This window comes from Cylas formicarius, unplaced genomic scaffold (assembly GCF_029955315.1).
Source record: "Cylas formicarius isolate icCylForm1 unplaced genomic scaffold, icCylForm1.1 PGA_scaffold_9__14_contigs__length_23061073, whole genome shotgun sequence".
Lineage (NCBI taxonomy): Eukaryota > Metazoa > Arthropoda > Insecta > Coleoptera > Brentidae > Cylas > Cylas formicarius.
The window spans coordinates 5338724-5359751 of NW_026844365.1; the positions used below are offsets into that span (position 1 = coordinate 5338724).

Consider the following 21028-nt stretch of genomic DNA (forward strand, 5'->3'; position numbering starts at 1 on the left):
GCCCAAGAGTGTTCAAGAAGAGACTTACGGAGTATATGCGAAGTTTATAGTTTTGTTTATGCAAATTTTACTTGCTTATGTAAATAGCCAAGTGCTAGATAAATAAATAAATAAATAAGATATTACGGTGCGAAGCTACCTCAAATTTTTTCTATCGAGATACGAAAGAAAGTTCGATACAATCTTAAATAGTACGCCCCATATATTTCGACATTTTTGGAATCCTTCGTTAAAATAAAGGCAACTTTCTTAAGAAATTCCTATTCAAATTTTGTATAGTTTAGGCAGAAATTGAGGTTATGTGTTTTTTTTTGTCATATTTTGACTGCCCCATATATAAAATTGTGTTGTGGCGCTACTGAAATTTAACCATAGTCTAAGGAGATGATCCACTACTCAAATCAATTTGACAGATGTGTCTCAGCTTATACAGAGTGGGAGGGGGAGTTAAAGGTGCTTGGCGGGCCACGAGGAAATAGAAAAACTCGTGTCTCATAAATTTAACTTGTTGAAAGCTTCAGAGTCTTTGCAATATATGTCTCAGGCAATGTGTTATTTTCCAATCAGGAAGCAAGCAAACAAGCAAGTATGCCTGGTTAATTAAAACGAAGGTTTTGTTTGAACAACTTCCGGCGACAAACGAAACCTGACTATAAATTCGGCGTAGGCGGCGACAAAGCAAACACGTGCGGGTTACTCATCTTATCTGGTGGTTCCGCTTAAACAATTTGCGGCGGTGAAGGACACAGGCGACGCGATGACGTTACGGGCCGTTTGGGAAATCAACATCAAGGGTTTGTTTGTTTATCTTGTCGGGATAAACTCGACGAATCGAAATTACACTTAAAACTGCAAGCATAACATGTAATTACGCTTCAGTTACAATATGCTCGCTAGCTCGCCGTTCAAGTCGACGGTCAACAAGGACGGGTCCCGGGTTCGATCCCCGGCAGACGGGCGTGTTTTTGGAAATTACGAGCGAGGGGCTTCGGGGGAGGAGCATCTTCCACCGGGAAAAATTTATATAAAAAATATAAAATTTGCACACCAATCTGAAGGAAATAAAATTAGTTACAGTCTATTTTATAATCTAATACCTTCCTTGTGCAGCTTGGGGAATAATAACAAATTTGCTCCAATTTTTGTTGCTTGGATTAAGCGAATCCAGGAAATCCTGATCAGACCGATAAATAATTACTTTAAACCGAACTTAGTTCTAAATTTCAGGTATTTGGGTGACGGTAATGGTTTCGTTAGTTAATCAGCCTGTGAAAATATAACTACAAGAAACTCTTTACAGTCCCCATGTACGACGCGTGTTCAAAAAGTAAGTTGACTTTTAAGTTTTATCAAAAAATATTTATTTATGTATCCCCTCAGATATCCAGAAATAATACACTTATGCCAATTCTCGAAGCACTTTCTCGTTTAGCCAGTTGCAGTTGCAGGGGGGCATATCTGATGAATATGGTGGCTGAGGCATGATTTTGGAGCATCATTGACATCGTCAGCTCTTGTGCGTTGCTCTTTCGACTGCCCTTTTGTTCGAAATTAAGCAGTTTCGGAATAAATTTCGTTGCTATACGTTTGATGCCCAAACTTCGGAAAAAACTTCATGACAAGAGCCAACAGAGAGGTCGACCTCTTCAGCCACTTCTCTAATATTTGCTTCACTTCTTCAACGCTTTCATCAGTTATGCTGGGGTGTCCAAAGCGAGGGATCAAATTTCCATAAAAAATTATTTTTTTATGATCACGTGATAAATGGGGGGGGGTCCACTTGACGTGATCGTACTCATCTCTGAACCCAAAAGGCATCAAGTCCACCTCCATACGTTTATGAGTGAATCTTATTCAAAATTTCGTGGTTATTTCATTTCAAATGTATTTTAAGTGGCGCTTCTAAGTAAAGTCTTTACTGATTGGCAATATAAAAGGAATCTATATGGTGTATTTAGTTAGTTTTCCGGAAATTAGGACTAAACAGCGATAACTAAACAAATTTTAGTAGGAAAACATCGCACTTGACCTGTGATGCCATCTGTAGATGAGCTGCGCAACATTGGTCAGGAGTCTGTAATTTCTGTGGTTAGTTAAAGATGTGTATTTTCGTTACCTCGGTTAATATGAATATAGTTGGGTTCATAAAGCAGCTGCTGTAATCTGTTCTACAGGGAGTTTCAGAATTCGGTACGAAGATTTTAATGTCCAAAAATAAGTTTCTTTTTTCATATGAAAATGTGGCCTTATTTGTTTAGTTTTAGAGATACAGTGTGTCAAATCTTGGAGAACAAAAAATCGCTAAGGACCAAAGAATCGGAAAAAAGACGTGTTTGCTTTGAAGTAAGGATAGAGAAATTATCATTTTCTAAAATGACTTGCATATTTAATTAATTAATAATATTAATATATATTTTTTATAATAATAATAACACTAAAATCTCTATATAAAAAAATGAAAAAACATTAAATCAACTGATTATTTAATCAACTGATAAATGCAATTCATATAAAAATATATAAATAAAGAGTAAATCTATCTCTAGCTCCATCGTTGATTCACCCTTTTTCAAACAAAGAAACGGAAGATATCCATGTGAAGGACGTGGAAGGTAAAGTCATCCAGAGCAATTGCGCAGTTACGTTATAGCTTGACTTGTTCATTACTGGATGTCGTATATATATATATATATATATATATATATATATATATATATATATATATATATATATATATATATATATATATATATATATATATATATATATATATATATATATATATATATATATATATATATATATATATATATATATATATATATATATATATATATATATATGACGTAACTGCCCAACTGCTCTGACTGGAGTTTATATGAAATGTTCAAAGCCAACATCAGCATTTTTTACTCACCATGGACCATTCCGGGTCTACTATATCGACGTGGACTTTCGTTTCTGAAAAGTAATTGTACTCCGACAAGATATGTCTCAACCTCGCGTTTTTTTCTTTTATATTGTACATTTCCCTTTCCTTGACCGCTCGCATGTTGTCGAAGCACTTGTTGTATTCGAATTTTAACTTCGTGACCTCTTGCTGCGATCATAGCGGATCAAACGCTGCAAAATTCACTGAGCGATACGACCCTTACCTCGGCAACGGCTTGTTGCAAATCGCACTGATAAAAGGACACCAACTGCCTCTGCTGGTAATGACCGGGACTCACGTTAATGTAGAGCTGGGAAACGGAACCGTCGAGGGCGATTTTTGTTTCCAACGATTTTTGAGAATCGAGATCTTCCAATTCTTTCAGCCTCCTGAGTGCCGCCATTCCGGAATAATCTTCTTTCGGTAGAGCGGGGCGTCTACCGAGGATCTCTAGGAGTTTCCTAAAAGTGGTATGCAATTGGAGTCCAAGATGTTCGTGAACTTCAACCGTCAAGACCCATGAATTGTGTGGTTGGTGGTGGGGGAGTGTGTGTGGTGTTATGGATATTTTTTTGGCTTAAATTCGAAAAAAAAGGGAGGACGACTATGATCGCCACAGTAAGATTGGCAACGTATCAAACAACAGTTCCACAATGTAGGCATTTCTATTAAAAAAAAACAACAGTATATTCACTGAATTGGTCAAATAGCTTCAAACAAATTTATATAGGAGGGCTGCCTTTTATATTTTGGAAATTTCTTAACTTAGTCCTGCCATCTGGCGACTAATATATTTGTAGGGAAGTTTGACATTTTGAGGTTAGGTTTACTCAGTTAGGCTTTGGTGATCTTCGGGAATTAGTAGGAACTGCATACATACAATTTTGCATGAACATTTGGCCGCGAAAAGAATTTGTTCGCGTGTGGGTCTTTCAGAAAGGTAAAACAGTCAATTCTAAGTGGTACACAGCCATTTGTTTGCTGGAAATCTTCGAAGAACATAGAAAAACCAGCCCCTCTCACCGATCAGTGCAAACAAAGAACTTTTTGAGCATTAAAAATGTTGATTTGATGAGCCATCCACCATATAGTCCTGATTTAGCATCTAATAATTTCTTTTTATTCTCATGCAGTAAGAATACATTACGTGGGCAACGATGTTTGACACCAGAAGAAGCCAATGATGCGTTAAAAAAATGTTTTGAAGGTGCCCGAATCGATGTGGGAAAAGTGCTTGGATGATTAGTTGTATCTAATGCAAAAGTGTATTGATCATCAGGGTGAATATTTTGAGAAACAATGAAGTCATATTTGTTGGTAGCTTATAGTTTTTTATTACAAATCCCGAAATATACATTCCCTATCCTTTAATTCCAATAAGCGTTCTAAATAAAAACAGGAAACGCAGTTTTATCTTATAAAAAAGACTGCCTTTTACTAAGTATTTTCGCTCGCTTCGCTCGTGTCAAATAAACTCGTGAGTCAAATACCGTTTACCGCACTTGTTGCATAATGTACTATAAATGGCAAACTTGTGACCTGTTTTGGAATTAGGTTATATAAGCTTAGGTCAAAGGAATTTTTTACGCTTTTGGTGTAATTAACCTTCCGGAAACAGAGGTTGGCAATGGTCTCTATATCTCGAGTTGGATATAATTCCAACCGCATACCGAAAAATTGTATGCATTCTGTGGAGTTTCCCCACATCATATGAACACCATTGTAACGAAAAGTTAACACCTAAATAAGCAATATGGTCTTTCCAAGAGAGCCTAATCCCAATATCTTGGCAGATTTTCCTTTAGAAATATTTATATTTAACGGGTGAGTTATATCTTCATTTAATTTTAGGGGTTTGGCTGTAAACTTCTGATGGATATTTTCTTTTGCACACTGTGTCGCCATTATATGAGTTTCTATATCGGAGTTTAATGTTTTAAATGGAGTCACCTACACAGGATCCATATGGTCAGAGAAATCATTAATATAAACTAAAAACATCATAAATTACTGATTTGTATAGAAAGAAAATGTCCGTAAAGATTTGCTACTGGAAAAATAATAAAAAATATTTCGTAAAAGACCGCAAACTAATATTACAGATGCAAAAAGGTTTGGCCGTTTTTCGGTCTCGATACAAGCGCTGACGTCATGACCAATGACTCTGCATTGCGCTGCAGTGAACTTAAAGCGTTAAGCACATTATATGTTTTTTTTTTCGTAAAATTGACTATTTCTGTAAACACGTCTATTTCGTAGATGTTGAGCGAAGTTTTTACATTACCAAACATGTGACCAATTTGATGATTTCGGATATATTATAGTCTCAATCTTCGTCGTGTTGACTTTCGACGGACTCTCTCCAATAAAACTTTGAATGTTTATTCTTAAACTTTAATCGGTAGAGGACTTATTAAACAGGAAACTTTAAAAGAAACCTGTCTACTTAGAAAAACGATAAGGGATATTATTGATAGCGGAGAATTGAAGAAAAGAAACAAACGTAGTGATTTCCAAAACTTACCGTATAGACAATAGTGATCAGGACCTTATAAGAAGCAAAATATATTGAAAAAGAAGCTAGAAGAAAATGAGACCAATATAAATATAAACCGTGCCACCCTCCAAGAATTGTTTGTAAAATGGAATTTAAGTACCTCAAAAATAGGCACAGGCCAGCACGATGAAGATTGAGACGGACTAGACTACTACGGCTTGAATTGTGTCTGTCATGTCAAAATGTAACACGTTCGATAAACTTTTACCATACTACGGAAGGCATATACTAACTCCCTAGACACCATAACCCACGGCTCAAACGAATCTTGACTGGTTAAAAATTGCTCCACTTTTCTTTGTTCTTCGGCCCACGCCAGCCGCTTCAGCTTCTTCTCGTCCTCGGGCAACAGACAATATTTCGTTGCCTTCGTAGCGCTGAAGAATCCGTGTATTTGCTGCCAAATGACGCCCATTTTGTCCCAATAATTTTTGATCAAATAATCGGAGACTTTATCTTGCGCGACGATCAAACATCTGAGGTAAGTTTCCGTTCTCTTGCAATCCTCCTTGTTGTTCTGCTGCATTACGTTGTACAACGCCGTGTCCAAATAGAACTCTGTTAGATCTATCTTCTCGTTCTCCGGTCCTTCCAGGTTACGCGTCACCAACTCTCGGAGTTGCCTTTGAATGTCTTTAAATTCGTTCCAGACCGCGTTTTTCTCCAGTTTGCACAGCTCTTCTTCTCTTGCTATTTGTCGTAGTCTTTGTACATCTTTCCAGGTATTCCCGCGATACATTTCTTCCGGCTCGCAACAAATGGTAGGACTTTTAAACATCAAGGCGTACTTCGTAGACTCCTTTAACTCCATGTTGCGTCTATTCAATAAGTGATCCGGTTCCCTATCTGCCAACCGCGTGACGCAAAGCACTCCTTCATTGCCAAGCGACATGACTAAGGTTCCCGAAGGATCGATTCTGGCTTTCTTTACTCCGTGCAAGTATCGATGGTGGGTCAGCGTATTCCCGACAGGTACTTTAAAATCGTTGGTTCTAATTATGACGACGCCGCAGCAACTCCAGCTCATGGCGAAATGTTTCGTCAAATCGATGGCGAATTCTTTTAGCTGATGTCCGCTTGGAATTTTCTCGATTACCCTCACAACGGGATCCTAAAAACGGCTTGTTAAAATGAAGAAGAAACAACTTTGCCAAGCTTGATTGAACTATGTTATTTTGATAGTTAATTGTAAACTGTAGAACAGCATTTTCATAAGTGCGTCCCAATAAGGCCGACGAGCTACGATATTAAAGAAATGGATGGTCCTCGATGTTAAAAAACTGTCAAGGACGAAATACTGTGACATTATTTCTAAGCCTTACTAATTTTTCAAAGAAACTTCCGCTGGCTACTATAACACTATTTACAAATCTTCTGGATTCATCCTCAGAGTTTGACTGCATCGCGTTCTACTCTGTACTACTCTGTGGGGGGCGGAGCTAAAAGATGTTCTTTGAGAATAGTTAAGATTGTGTATTCTATACGGCTTATGTATGGAATGCTGTTAACCACTATTATCTCGAACGGAATTTTGTCTTTAATCGCGAAGATATTGAGATATTTTTGGACAAATGGTAATTTTAATTTTCACGTTATATTTCCGAAGAACTTTTGATGTGCAGTGATGTTTTGAATGTATATAATGTATATAATGTATATAATGTAATATATAATATAATGTATATAATGGTATATAGCGTTTAAAGGATTAAAAAAATTTTGGAGGGATTCTTGACCTCAAGCCCAATATGGACTAATATGGGAATCGGTTGTCCGAGACAATGTTCATGCCCCTCCTATAGCTCCGCCCCCACAAACAATATATAAGCAGGTACAGAGTAGAATACTAGCCTGTTTTAGTTAAGCCCTGAACAAAAGGAAAGTCAGTAAGTTTGATTTGATTGATTTGATTTGAGTTGAAAATGTCAAATATTAACCATAGTTACAGTGAGGGCTATCTTAAAGTTGATAAAAAATCGTTTCTTATTTAATAAGGTTTTAAAGAGTTAACGCATTTTAAAAATCTCGTTGAAAAGGACTTTTCTGTACTAACTGGTGCGATTCTAATTGTTTACGTTGCCACCAGGTGGAGCTTTTGACAAAATCGCAAAAAAATAATTCCGGAAATAGTATGAGTGCCGCGGTATGAATTTCTTTATGCCGTTGAATAGTTTATTAAGGGTCTAACATCTCTCTATCTTATCTTAACCCAATTTATTACTCATTTCCGCCATCTTTAATGCAGTCACTATGAATCAGAATTACTCTAAATGAAAGGCTGTAATGAATAGCGTTATTTTTCAATTGGTGTGTTTTGGAAACGTTGTCTACTGGTTCATGTGCTCCAGTGTCAGGGAACGAACAATAAATCCAATATATCCAGCATACTGATGAAATTAGCAGTAATTCTAAACCAAAAAACACACTAATCTGCTGATCTCTTACTATTTATGCCGTCGCCGCCTACAAAATTTCTATTGACATAAATGACTTTCTATTAATATAATTTCAGATCAACCTAAGCTACATATTTCCCACTTGTATGATGCTCGTGCACCTGGCCCGTCAAAATTTGTCTCTCTTATTTAGTTTTGGATCAATGTGGATTGCCAGTGTTGTCTCAATTCATATAATAATCTAAACAGTTATCACGAAACATCGCTCTCAAATAGATTATTTTTAAGCATATATGATGTTCGTTTAACTCACATGGGTAGAGAACTAACCAAACACCGACGTTTCGCCACTACTCCACAGATGGCGGCACAGATGCAGAGATCATAAATTCGAATTTATTTATTTCTACAAACTAAATATTGCAGAGTTCTTGTAAAAACAAGGTAAAGTATAATATATTAGACATAAATCGAAGCGGTTTAAGTGATATATCTAGATCAGTTATTAGCTGTAGCACAACCGAAATTACAGATCAAATTAACCAAAGGTTTCTCTTCTCATTGACAGATGGCAGCGCAAACGGAATTACTTACGCCCCTCTTGGTAAGCATCAAATGAATAAGTCTCGAATCGAACGGCAAAGCGTAGAACAATTTATCTCTATCCGGCCCTTTGAAGCCGATAAGTCCTCTGTAATAGACGCCGTCATCGCATTCGAACGTTTTGACGTTTACAATCTCCGAGTTGACTATACAATAACGTATAATTTGATTTCCAGCATAACGGGTGTCGGATGTCACGGGCAAAACGAAAAAGCGCATAACATCGCTCGAAGCGACCAAAAAGTGATCTATTACTTGTAACTTTGCGTTTACGCTGAGAAGGACGTTGATCTTTGAGCCCGGGTGCCCCTGAAACGGTGTTATCAAGTGACAACATCGCGCGATACCTCAAACCTATACCTTAATGACGTAAAACTCTCCGAGATCTAGATTTCCCGCCACCAGCAAGTTGCCTGTTTCGAAATATTTAACGGTATGGAGCGGGCAATCTGTTAAATCGAATTTAGCCAAGGCGGTTGGTTTCGTTTCGTTATAAAACGACATAATTTGCAGAATTCCGTGCTGACTTCCCAGTGCGACGCAAGGCAACTCTGGATTTTCCGCCATCGCCGAAACGGTTATATCCAAAACTGTTACGGATATCTGAAAGTTCGTAAAGCTTTAAAATTTTCCTACTACTTTAACGTGTCTATTTAATCTGATTCGACATATCCAGGCTATTTGCTAGCTTGACTTGAAGGGTTTGGTCAAATATATCGCGACCTTGTGCAATATGTATTGCAGTAATATACGCATTTTTTAGTCTCAATTGGCTCATACGATTGCGTTGGTTGTTTTGCGGGGTAATATTTCACTCCAAGAAGAGTTTACCCCAAAAAATGTCAATTTTTAGTTTTTTGCCCAAATCGCTCACACCTTCTGGTTCTAGAATTTCTTCGTCGGTTCTCGAGTTTTTTCAGTCCCGGAAAAAAAAAAAGAAAATTTCTTAAAATTAATTTTGGCATACCCAATCTCTACCAAAAAATGTAAACTCTAGGGTAATTACTATGTTTCACAGCGATTTCCCGAGGAATAGCAACAAATACCCAACAAAATGGCCGCCGATGACGGATAGCCTTAATCGTTTTCAAGCCGATGCGGATCGAATAATATTTGAACGTGGAAAATTTTCAACGCCGCAGCTTGAACTGTTCGAATATTATCCGGCCTCAAAAATGTGCCGCCGGTTCGGGGCACAGAGAACAGATTTTTATACATTCTTCTGGAACTATTGATGACTTTATTTGTCGTAGGATAAATGATCTTTGACGTTCTTTTAGTCTTTGATGGATCTAATATGTGGTAAATCTGGTTATAATAACATAACATTTCTCAAGAACTTTTCATGTGTTAGTATTGTTCTCAAATTAAGGAAGGGCAACAGTGGCAAGTGTGGGGTTACTTTCGGATTCATTTTCTTTACAGCTCTGGAAACAAGGGAGTTTTATGATAATGCATAAAGGTATGTGGGTGTAGTTTTTCTGTGAACTATTAATGAAAGTAGTACTATTGGTAATGATGTCAACCTGGTTGCCAGAAACGTTATGTGTGCTGATTATTACAAATCACAACTTGCTAAGAGTCTGCTCGGCAGGGTGTTGTATAAAGGGTTGCGGATTTTGAGTAATAAACAGTAGGCAAAGTTAATCACGGGGTCGGTTGTAAAAGCACTATATTTTTGGTTGAAGTATACCCTGAAACATTAATTGAACCGTTTCGAAATAAATTTAGGCCCTTGACCAACTTATGTTTATGTACTTTATATACAGGTGCATAAAAAATGAATTACCATCCGAAATTAATCTTTTTCAACACTTAATAATCACCCCTGTTCGGAACATAATAAACTAAGTTACAAATGCGTATAACACATATTTACCAGGTCTCCCCGCTTGATGTTATACACGTTTAAATTATTTCCATTACACAGTGCCACTGCGAACTGTCCGCAGGGATAAATCAAACAAATGTCGTCGAAATTGGAATTCTGCTTCGTAACAAACGTGGTCTCATCTTCTGTAGTCGACAAAGTGACGATTTCGTTCATCTCACTGACGGCCACCATTTTCTCACCTTTGTTGCATATCAAATTCCGCATTCTGCTCTGGGTTGTGAAACTCCAGTCGCAATTCCAGTTCGCTCCTGTCTTCTTGTAGTGCTAAAAGTAATAAGTGATAAAATTAAACGAAAAATTAAAGCAAGAGGATATAATTAACGATACGCTTACTTATCTATTATCTAATGTTGCGAGTTAAATCTCTGAAGAAGTTCAAAAGTTGACGTTTTTGGCGAACTCGGGAGCTAATACTAGATATTGTAGTATTAGGATTTTAAATATTATCCATGAACGCCGTCAACCCTTTTTTTTATCTCAAAATCATATATCAAAAATTTTTAAAATAATTTTATTATAAATCAAATGAGAAAAAAAATTTAGTATCAACAAAATTGCACAGTCCACAAAAATTATCCCTTCATTTTGTGGTGCTCCCAATACCTTGTACCAGTTGCATTTAGGGTAAAGTATACTGTCACAAGTTAAGAAAAAGAAGAAGAATTGAGACGGTAAGATTGGCAACTAGAAGAAACGGAAACGACGAGTTTTATTTTGCTAATTGTTCTTACATAAATGTTGCCAATGTGTTCTTGACATGTTATTTGGTTTGAACTAAAATAGATAAATACCAGTTGTACACTATTAATATCCAATACGTATATTTTTAAATTGACATTCAAAATAAACGGCTCATATACTGATTCTAAAGGTTTTTCCACTAGCACTTATTCTAACAAACACATAAAAAAAGGCTCCCAACAAAATGTGGTATATTTAAATGCAAGTCATCCTTTAGTTAATAATAATAATAAATGTTGTGCCAAATATTACATTACAAAATATTAGATGGTACCAATTGTAGGGCCAACAAAGGCCTCACAAAACGCACACATCCAGCAAAGCAATTTAAAAAAAAACAAAAAATGTAGCAAATAAACAAAATTGAACCTGTTACGAAGAAACAGCGTCATTTCAATATTTTAAAGTCCTTACAAAGCTAAACGCATAAATTGCACACAACAAGGGACCCAAGATGCTACCTTGTGGTACATCTAACTCAACGCAGAGTGGTTCGGAATACACATTGTCGCAGAACACCTGTTAAATTCTATCACATATGGTCTAATTTCGGAGTTGTTTATAATATTGATAGTGATCAGGAACTTTCGTAAGTTTATACGTTTTTAAAGTCAACAAACTTGTAAAATATTCTGGAATCTAGATATAATTTTGGAAGTGTGTTAATAAAATACCATTTTATTATTAATAAAATGCATAGATGCAATATAATCACCCGAATTTGATTGTTTGGTCCCGATACCGTTATTCCATGGTTGAACCAGCATAGGGATGTTGGAACAGGACCCATCGTCGAGAAATCAATCACCAATTCCAAAAAAAAGTCTCTATCGATCTGCGATTGGTGAATATCAGTAATGGTTGGGATCACAAGTACCAAGTACTGCTTACGGTGTAAATGGCACCTGTCCTGTCGATAACGTAACACGCGTTCCCACCCTCCATGGTCCACATTATATCCTCAAAGGGGGCCGGTTTCAGATGGCCGAGTTTCACTTCGTGTTTGGTGAATATCGAACTTTTGCAAACGGTGAACACGTCCCAAATAAACAACTTGTTAGAGCCTATGCCCAACTGGGCCAAGTACATTGGTCTACCGGAGCTGCACCTAAGGAAATCCAGACGATCAGAACAGGTTCGATTCATTTCCACACACCACACCACACTAAAATTAATAATTGAACTGAGGTGGGCTTTTACTTGATGAAAATCCATTTATCAAAATAAATAAGAACTAAAAGTTCATATTTTGACATGACAATTGTTTCGACAACACCGTGTCTTTATCAAATGTAATATTTACAAAGTACCTGCTACTATATATACCGAAAAATGACCATAAAACCTTAATTAATGTTGTTGTGAGAATTTATGTTCAACACAGGAGAGGTATTTAAATCCATCCATTAAAATTGAATGTTTCATTTTGTTAATCTCCATCTACTTTTGTAAAATATCAAAATTGTCGTCAAAAATGTGTTTTTCTGTGTTTAAGTGTGTAGCATAATTAGAATCTAGACTATTGTTTTTAAACGCTCTTTTATGTTGGTTAATGCGTTTCTTGAAGGATCTACCTGTTTGTCCAATATACATTTTAGGACATGATCCGCATTTCAACCTGTAGGCACACCTGATTTTCAAGATTTTTTACACTTCGTTTTATTGTTTTTTAGTAATTTTCCTATTGTGTTGTTAGTTCTGAAAGCTATTTTTAAACCACATTCTGACAAATGTTTTGAAACTTTTTCAGTGGGTTCTCCAATGTATTTAATTGTTTTAAATTGTTCGTGTTCCGTATTAGGTTTCGGATAAATAGAGTTTACTGTTGTCTGGACTGTTGTGTGGATTTATACGAAACTTAATACAGAACAAGAACAATTTAAAACAATTACATACATAGGAGAACCTGGCGAAAAAGTTTCAAAACATTTACCAAAATGTGGTTCAAAAATGGCTTTCAGAACCAACAACACATTAGGAAAATTTTTAAAAAACAATAAAACGAAGCGTCCAGATGTGTATAGGTTAAAATGCGGATCATGTCCTTTTGTCTAACATATGTCACAATTCCAAGATTTTTTTATTCTCTGAGGCCAGAACAAAATATTTTGTGGTTACTTACTCCTGATTCGAAACAAAATTCAATAAAATATTTAAGCTTATTGAAGACAATCAAAAATCAAACTTTTTTTTGCAAAGAAACTTCCATAGGCTACTGTAATACTATTTGCAAATATTCTTCCTGCGTCGGTTGTCAGTGTCAGTTTCATATGAACTGTGAAGAAGTCAACAGGACGACTGGCAAAACGTCAGCATGTTCCATTCAACAACAACAGAGGCTGAGAAATCCAGAAGATTTGAAAAAAGTTTTTTAAATTGTTTTTTTCACCCTCTTCTGTTTTTTTTTTTTTTTTTGAAAGGCTATTGATTGTAATGTACCTTTGCAACCATTATGTATAAGTATTATTTTAACACCCTGTATATAACTGTATTTTGTCGTATAACCGTCTGTTCCCAAAAATATTTATGGTAAGTTCGTCATCCTAAATTGTAAGAATAAATATTTGTAGCGATAGTTAAAAATTCTATTCATGTAATTGCTTGTTCTTCTATCATTTATATTTAAACTTTGTTCCAGCTTATCCATTGTTTTGTTTGTACATATTACAATGCATTTCAGAATCATATTTAAGAGGATCGAAAACGTAAAATATTTCCTGGATGTGACAAAAAATGGGTGGACAAAATGGGTTAAATAGAAAATATATAGACAAGGTGTTTAAAAACGCATGCAAAAAACTTGTAATAAAAATGATCAAAAACCAACCACTAAGGAGATATAGCTGTACAAATATGGCCGAAAAATAATGTTTTTATCTTAACCTTAGAAACGAAAACAAGCACAATAATTCTCTTTATTTTTCCTTTTTTTTAGCCAATGAAGGGGATTGAATTAATCATTAACCATTCTTCTTAATGATGTTTAATTAAAAAATTTATGCAATGACATAGTATTGCAATCTAGTTGACTGCTGTCACTTCTTTTTCTTGACATTAGCTTGACTTTATTTGTGTTACTCGTGTTATCGAAAATTTATTCTCTAATAATTTAATTGTTCAATAATAAGAGTTTTAATTGAATAATGGTGAATTACATTAATACAGAAATGGCAGATATGCATTTTATTTAAGGCTGTGCAAACGAAAATTCGTCGTGTTTTTATTATTTAAAGTGTAATTGTTTACAAAATATATACTAAATTATTTCTCTAATTTTTTTTTCGAAAAGGAATGCCTTGCATTTGCTTTTTTCTTTGTAAGTTTTATGAAAAAATTATTGGACATAACATAAAAAAAATATATGATTTCATAAGAGTGTTTATAACCAAAATCAGATTTTGTTCACTCATTTTCCATCAATCTTACGGTGGTACTGTCAAAAGTCAAAAATGTCTATTTTTTCCAAAACGATTCTAGCAAAATATCAAGTATGCCGAATGGTAACTTTATGTTCTTCTCGATGAGCTAAAAATATACACATAAAAATCGATTTTTCGGTCTAAGCCATTAAAATCCAGTATATAAAATGTAAAAACATTAGTTTTCGTCTACATCCATGTCCATCTCCACATATTAGAATCCCATAGCATAGTATAGCACAGTAAAATAAAAGAAATAAATTGTCCCATTCAAGATTTTTATCCAGTATTTTGTTTTATCCAGTTTTGTTTGTTTCATTACCTTATTATTTGATTTTCATAAAGCAATTCGTTATTGCTTTCAGCGAATTTTTCGAAACTTCTCCAGTTCCACGCCGTTACGGTATAATGGGGCATTTCTCCTAAAGAGAAGAGCAGAGACGTTTCGGAAAACGCCAGGCACTTGTAACCCTCTTTCGGTCCACCTGAACAAATAAATATAAACGATTTTTGGTTACGTATTACGAAGAACATTGATACCCATAAATTATACGCATTATACCCATAAAATATCTTGAAACTACATTATAATGTGAAGAATGAATTAGAATTCTTTTTGCTATAACGAAAATCCCTCACACAAAAATCGTTCTTGATTATTTTGGTTCATTCAACTTTGATTTTATTTTATTATATCGACATTCTCCTAAGAATGTGAAAACATTTATTAGAGGACAATGAGGTCTATCTTTAGATGCCTCAAAGTTAGTCCTACTTCTCTTACTTTTGTCACAATTATTTTTTCTTTAATTTTTTAATCCTCTATTGTAGATTAGTGGAATATGAGAATTGAGAAATGCGCTAAAATCCCTTCGGGTTTAAGAACAATGTTTGGTAAGTATGGAAATGACGTTCCATTTACTCGGTTTAGGTTATGTTTGTTATGGATCCACTGTGGATAATTTCATAACGTCAACGTCTCCCAGTCACCTTTTAACTCTAATATAATATTTTTTTTTACATTTTAATCTCTACGCAAAAATCTTTCCTGGCGGCGATTGGTGCTGCTTATAATCGACATTTTGGTACCGTCCAATAGAGAAAAAACCAACAACCATAACAAAGTTCCAGCATTCCACGATAGCAATGTGAATGTTCTTTGATATAACTGCGGAATATAGTGAAGGTACCATTAATAAAGACGCCCGCCATATCTCAGGACCCGTTAGTCCAACAACCAAAATTGCCGCTAGGGGGCATAACCACCAAAAATATATAGGAGCTGCCACTGGCATGTCGCGTTCAGGATTCTTTTACGAGTCGGCAGGAGGCGCTTCATTCAAAAACAGCTAGTTTTATGATTTTTTCTAGAAAATTTTAAATATGATGGTATAAATATTTTTACCTAGGACGAAAGCAAGTAGTGGAAACGGTCTGGCAATATCTTTGTTCCCCTTTGAGATATAAATAATAATATGTTTATGAAACATGTTTTCCAACCGTAGCATAGCAATAGTACCAGGACTACTAGAGTTTTTTTTAATTTTGGAATGTATTTTTTACGCTCTTTCATCCTGGCAAAAAATATTCATACCATTACATTTGAAATTTTCGAGGAAATGATAAAAATAGCTGTTTTTGATATGAAGCGCTCCCTACCGACTTGCAAAGAATTAATATCGTGCTATTGACGTGCCAGTCGAAGCTCCTATAAATACTCTAAAAAAAAGTTGTTCAACTTTTTCTAAATCAATATTGGACCCTTCCCCCAACCTTAATTTGACAAGATAGAAAAACATAGTTCAAACCAAAAAGTTTCCCTAGCTAGAGTAGATTACGTTAAAACTAATTTTGATATAGATTAATTTGGAATATTTATCAGAAAACCCGTTTTTTCTATTTTACAGTAGAGGTGATGATAGGTATTTTGAAGAATTGGAACTGCCAGAACAAGAGTCTTTCAAAATCTGTCTCTGGCTATGAAATAACTATGCATAACTAATATTTTACGTACAGTAATATCCAAAGGATGTTAAGTATGTCAATACCATTTCTTTTACCCAAATCAGATTTTTTTTTAATATATGCTACAACACTTACAATTTTCGGCTCCCAGTTCTAATCCTATTTCTTCGCAGGTTTTGTTTTTTCGTTTTATATTTAGTATTAGTCTTTATGACTTAAATCGTATATAATCGGATAACATTTCGCAATTTCAATAAATTTCTCTTCAAAAGTCATTTTTAATAAATAATTATAATAAATAAACAACCCTGCATTTGATAGGATATTTAAAATCGCCATTGTTCTGTTCCGCTTCTCTCCTAATGTTAAAAATTTGTTTTATGACTAACACCACCCAGTTGTGGAGCGTCACTCACAGTTGCACTTAAAATCAACTTTTCACCATTCGCTAAATAACAAGCGATCTGGCTTGCCCTTTTGAATTTCTTGAACTCCATGTTAATGGTAAGAACACACGCAGGTATTTTTTGTGTTGAAGCGACTATGACTTGAACTATAGCATTTCGATCCAAACAGACTGGTGAATATTGTGATCATTGCACTGGAAACCGTTCACACTAGCAAGTCTATCCTGGAAGGTACCATCCATACTGTAATTAAAGAGTATAGGAGTTTTTGTGCTGATGTTAAGAAACAATTTATGTTTAGTACACCAATGACTGACAATATTGATATTGGCCTGTAGAGTCATGCAGTGCCGTGCAAAAATATGAGATGGTCTATGAATATATTGAACAGAAGTGGTCCAAGGTTAGAACCTTGGGACACATTAGACGCAGAAATAAAAGGATCTGATCTAGAGCCCTCAATGTAAACCAGATATAGGACCTCAACACTGAAATCGTGGAAACAAAATTTTTGAGACGTTTTTTCAGTCAGCTTTGTGGAAGTCAGTGTATATAACGTCAACTTGACCTTGCTTGTTCAGAAAAAGGACCTACTGAAGATTATAAATTTGAATGAACCTCTTCCTTATAATAATATACACTACTTATAAATTTAAACCCTCTTGCAAGAGGGAATGAAGACTGTCCAAAGAAGTTGCGTTGCTAACAGTAGATTTTTTTTTAAATGCTCATATTTCCGCAAAAATAAAACTTACCAGAAAACTTGGCAACCACCTGAAAGTCTGGGTAGCTGGTGACGTATAAATTAGGAGTCTGGCAACTTTCGGCGTATGCGAAGAGACGCAGAGTCGGATGGCCGCGCACGCACGTGACACCATCGCCGTTCGCTCCACGATTGTTGACGGTGAGATGATTTTCTAGGCCTGTATTAATTTCAATGAACTGTATGAAGCAACCAGCCGAGAACAGTACGATGTCGCGACCCATGAAACACACTTCCTTGATTATACCGATTTTCGTCCATCTAAAATTTCAACCAACGTTTTTTATAAATAAATATTGTGTAGTTGTTATTAGATTAGGATGCATTTTTGGCACGGCAAGTTGTTTTTAATTGAGTTATAAAATATGATCTATTGATTAATTTGGCAAAACTCAAATTAATCGCAAAACATTAGCCACTTTTTTGATGGTAGAATCCAATAACATAAAGGTGCTTTTTTTGTTCTTAACACTGCACTATGGCGTGTATAACCATGTATATCATAGTAATTATAGTGAAAATCACAAAAGATGACAGTTACGTCACATAATAAATTGTATTAGCTAACAAATGGACGTACTTCGGTGATAAGGTAAGATCACGAGGTTATGTTATGACATATGACGACAGCGGTTAATAGGTAAGGTTAGGTTAAGGTTAATGTTTATTTTAGATATTTTTAGTTTCCTTATATTTCGTGATTCAATTATATTCTGTACAACGTAAGTTTAGCTTAAAGGTAAAGTTTGTCTAGTCACAAGAGTTATATTTTACAATAGTCTAAAAACGAAAAGTATTGGGTAATAATTCTAGAACATAAAAATATTTTGATGAATTTAAATTTCTTTTAGCCCGAAAATTATTATTATTATTATTCAAGGCTGGTAAGTTGTTTTGTCGCAGATTCATAATTGTGATAGATTGTTTTTGGATATTTTTAGTTAACAAAAATTCAATTTATTTTCAACAAAAAATTACTTTTGGTTAAGTGTAAACTAATTCGTTCTAAATGAGAGTCTTTAAATTTTTTCATTTAAAGCTCAGTCACAAAGTTCGCTTTCAGTATCACTTTCTGAAATCAGGAAAATCAGCTCTATTACATTAAAAATATTTTCATTGGTATGTACCGCACAGTTTTTCCAAACCTTGGGTGTAACTTGCAGAGCTTCATTCCCACTGTTTAGCAGGCGACCGTATTAACATAATAGCATTGAATTTACACTGGCATGGAGGGTTACGAAGTACTTCATGACCACATATTTATTTCGACTGGGATTTATTTTCACTATGTCAATTTTGTTTATATCCAACCAGTCGGTGATCTCTTTCCTAAAAGAACTTTTACAGGGATCCTTTTCTGATAAAATGCTATGACACATATCGCCAGCTGCAGATTTTGATCTGGAAGAAAACACCAAGCTTGCTCCACCAACAAATCCTTTTTTACTTCCTACATGGACGAAAATAAATCGCTTCCCTTGAAAGTCCAGTGGCGTTCTTACACTTTGTATTGAAGAATTGAAGAATTTTTTGCATTTCCTTTCGAACTAATGAAACATTGGTTGGTTGAAAAACTATGCTGGGCTCTTTGCAAAAGTAAGTTCTTGTTTTTTAAACTTTCTATTTAAAGTTGGTATTGGCACATTTTCTTTAAAAAAACAATGAAATCAATCGTCATACACTATACAAACCTCCTGGATAGCGGTAGCATTGGTCTCCTGCTATCCTTTCTTTTAATTTAGCAAAGATTCCACTAAATATTCAAACGCTTATGCATATTTCAACTGCTATAAAGCCCAAAACACTAAAGAACACATTAAAATGAAAATGGTGTCAAAAAATGTCAGGGAAAGACAAATATGGAGGACTAAAAAGAGCTTCCTAAGATTATGCTGCCAAGAATTTTTGTTTTGAAAAACTTAAATTTAAACGATAAATAGTCAGCAATGTATATGATAAAATGACTTGAAAACCGGCGGACTAAAATATAAACGCAAGTTAATGAAAAACCACAAAATTTCCACTTTTTGCTGTTGCTTGAGGCAACCCAATTGGTAATTGTCTTTTTCTAATACATTACTCATTAAGATTCCATTGTCTTTACTAGAAAATAATGTACCGACGAAATTGTCTTCTTTAGGGATTTACAGTTGTATTTCAGAGAAATGTTTTGTACTTACAATGTTCTATTTTTCTGCATTTGCAAAAGCCTAAATTAGCGCTTGGACAATGAACGCGTACTAACAAATTCCGTTGCTAAGAAACGTATTACCATGGAAATTCACAACCAAATATCCAGAGAACTGTCTACGAGGTGTGTTTCGAAAATTAAGTTTTATCACCAAGCAAAATAAATTATTAATTATAAATTGGATGGTCTAAAAGAGGAATATACACTCAGGTTAAATTTAAAACTCAGTAATGTAACATATTCATTTAGTTTAAATGCCTATAATAGCAATGGAGGCCTTGGGAGAAAAACAAACAAATAACTCACATAGGATCACCGAATGGTGGACGAAGACGTTGAACAATTGATATTAGAAAAGAAACAAGCATATAACACCTGGCTGACTACAAATAGAACAGAAGATAGAAGATACTATTCTCGCTGCTTCTATGAGGTTAAAAAAGCTGTACGAAAAGCGAAAAATGATTTATGGGACAACAGATGCATGCAAATCGATCAGCAAATAGGATACATTAGATCCGGTGAAGCATGGAGAACTTTAAAATCACTGAGAACAGACAGAAAAGAAAGAGTCCCTATCAGCTTTATACAGCCAAGTGAGTGGGTATGCCATTATAAGCAACTGTTCACCGAAAATCGCCCAGAATTTATAAGAGAGAGTCAAGACGAGAGTATAAGTTTAGATAGCTCACTTACAGAAGAAGATTTAATAACAGAAGAAGAAGGAAGTATTACAACCTATGGGGCCGAAGTATGGGAAATGACTGATTATTTACGCAAAAGATTAGTGGCAATGGAAATGGACTACTGGAGACGCTGTTGTGGACTAACACTGCTAGACAAAATAAGTAACAATGAGATAAAACAAAGAATGAAGATAGACACCACCATTGTTGACACTATCGAAGCCAAAAGTTTAAAATGGAACGGCCACGTATGTCGAATGCCGGATAATAGATGGCCAAAAAAAATATTGAATTGGTTTCCTCCAAAAAAAAGAAAAAGAGGACGTCCCAGAACCACATGGGGAGACGGTATAAGAAACACATTGACCCAAAGAAATCTACAAGAAGGGGACTGGAGAAACAGAAAGCGTTGGCGAGCAGGATGCGAGAAACGACTTTAAGTTGTATAAAAATCGCAAATATATAAATAAAATA

The 21028-nt window shown here is 35.1% G+C and overlaps 1 protein-coding gene across 1 annotated transcript in view; it reads right to left on the bottom strand.

The window, feature by feature from the left end:
- LOC132707675 (cilia- and flagella-associated protein 43) overlaps window positions 1-18853 on the bottom strand; it is a 41728-nt gene extending 22875 nt beyond the window's left edge. Inside the window, exons 1-11 of the mRNA XM_060679599.1 lie at window positions 18823-18853; window positions 17670-17938; window positions 14865-15027; window positions 12015-12231; window positions 11839-11958; window positions 10368-10646; window positions 8849-9091; window positions 8480-8797; window positions 5723-6600; window positions 3156-3393; window positions 2918-3100 (exon numbers count right to left, since the gene is read on the bottom strand). Of these exons, the coding sequence (XP_060535582.1) occupies window positions 2918-3100; window positions 3156-3393; window positions 5723-6600; window positions 8480-8797; window positions 8849-9091; window positions 10368-10646; window positions 11839-11958; window positions 12015-12231; window positions 14865-15027; window positions 17670-17938; window positions 18823-18848 (2934 nt within the window). The 5' untranslated portion in view covers window positions 18849-18853. The remainder of the gene's footprint in view (window positions 1-2917; window positions 3101-3155; window positions 3394-5722; window positions 6601-8479; window positions 8798-8848; window positions 9092-10367; window positions 10647-11838; window positions 11959-12014; window positions 12232-14864; window positions 15028-17669; window positions 17939-18822) is intronic.
- Window positions 18854-21028: the final 2175 nt, after the last annotated feature.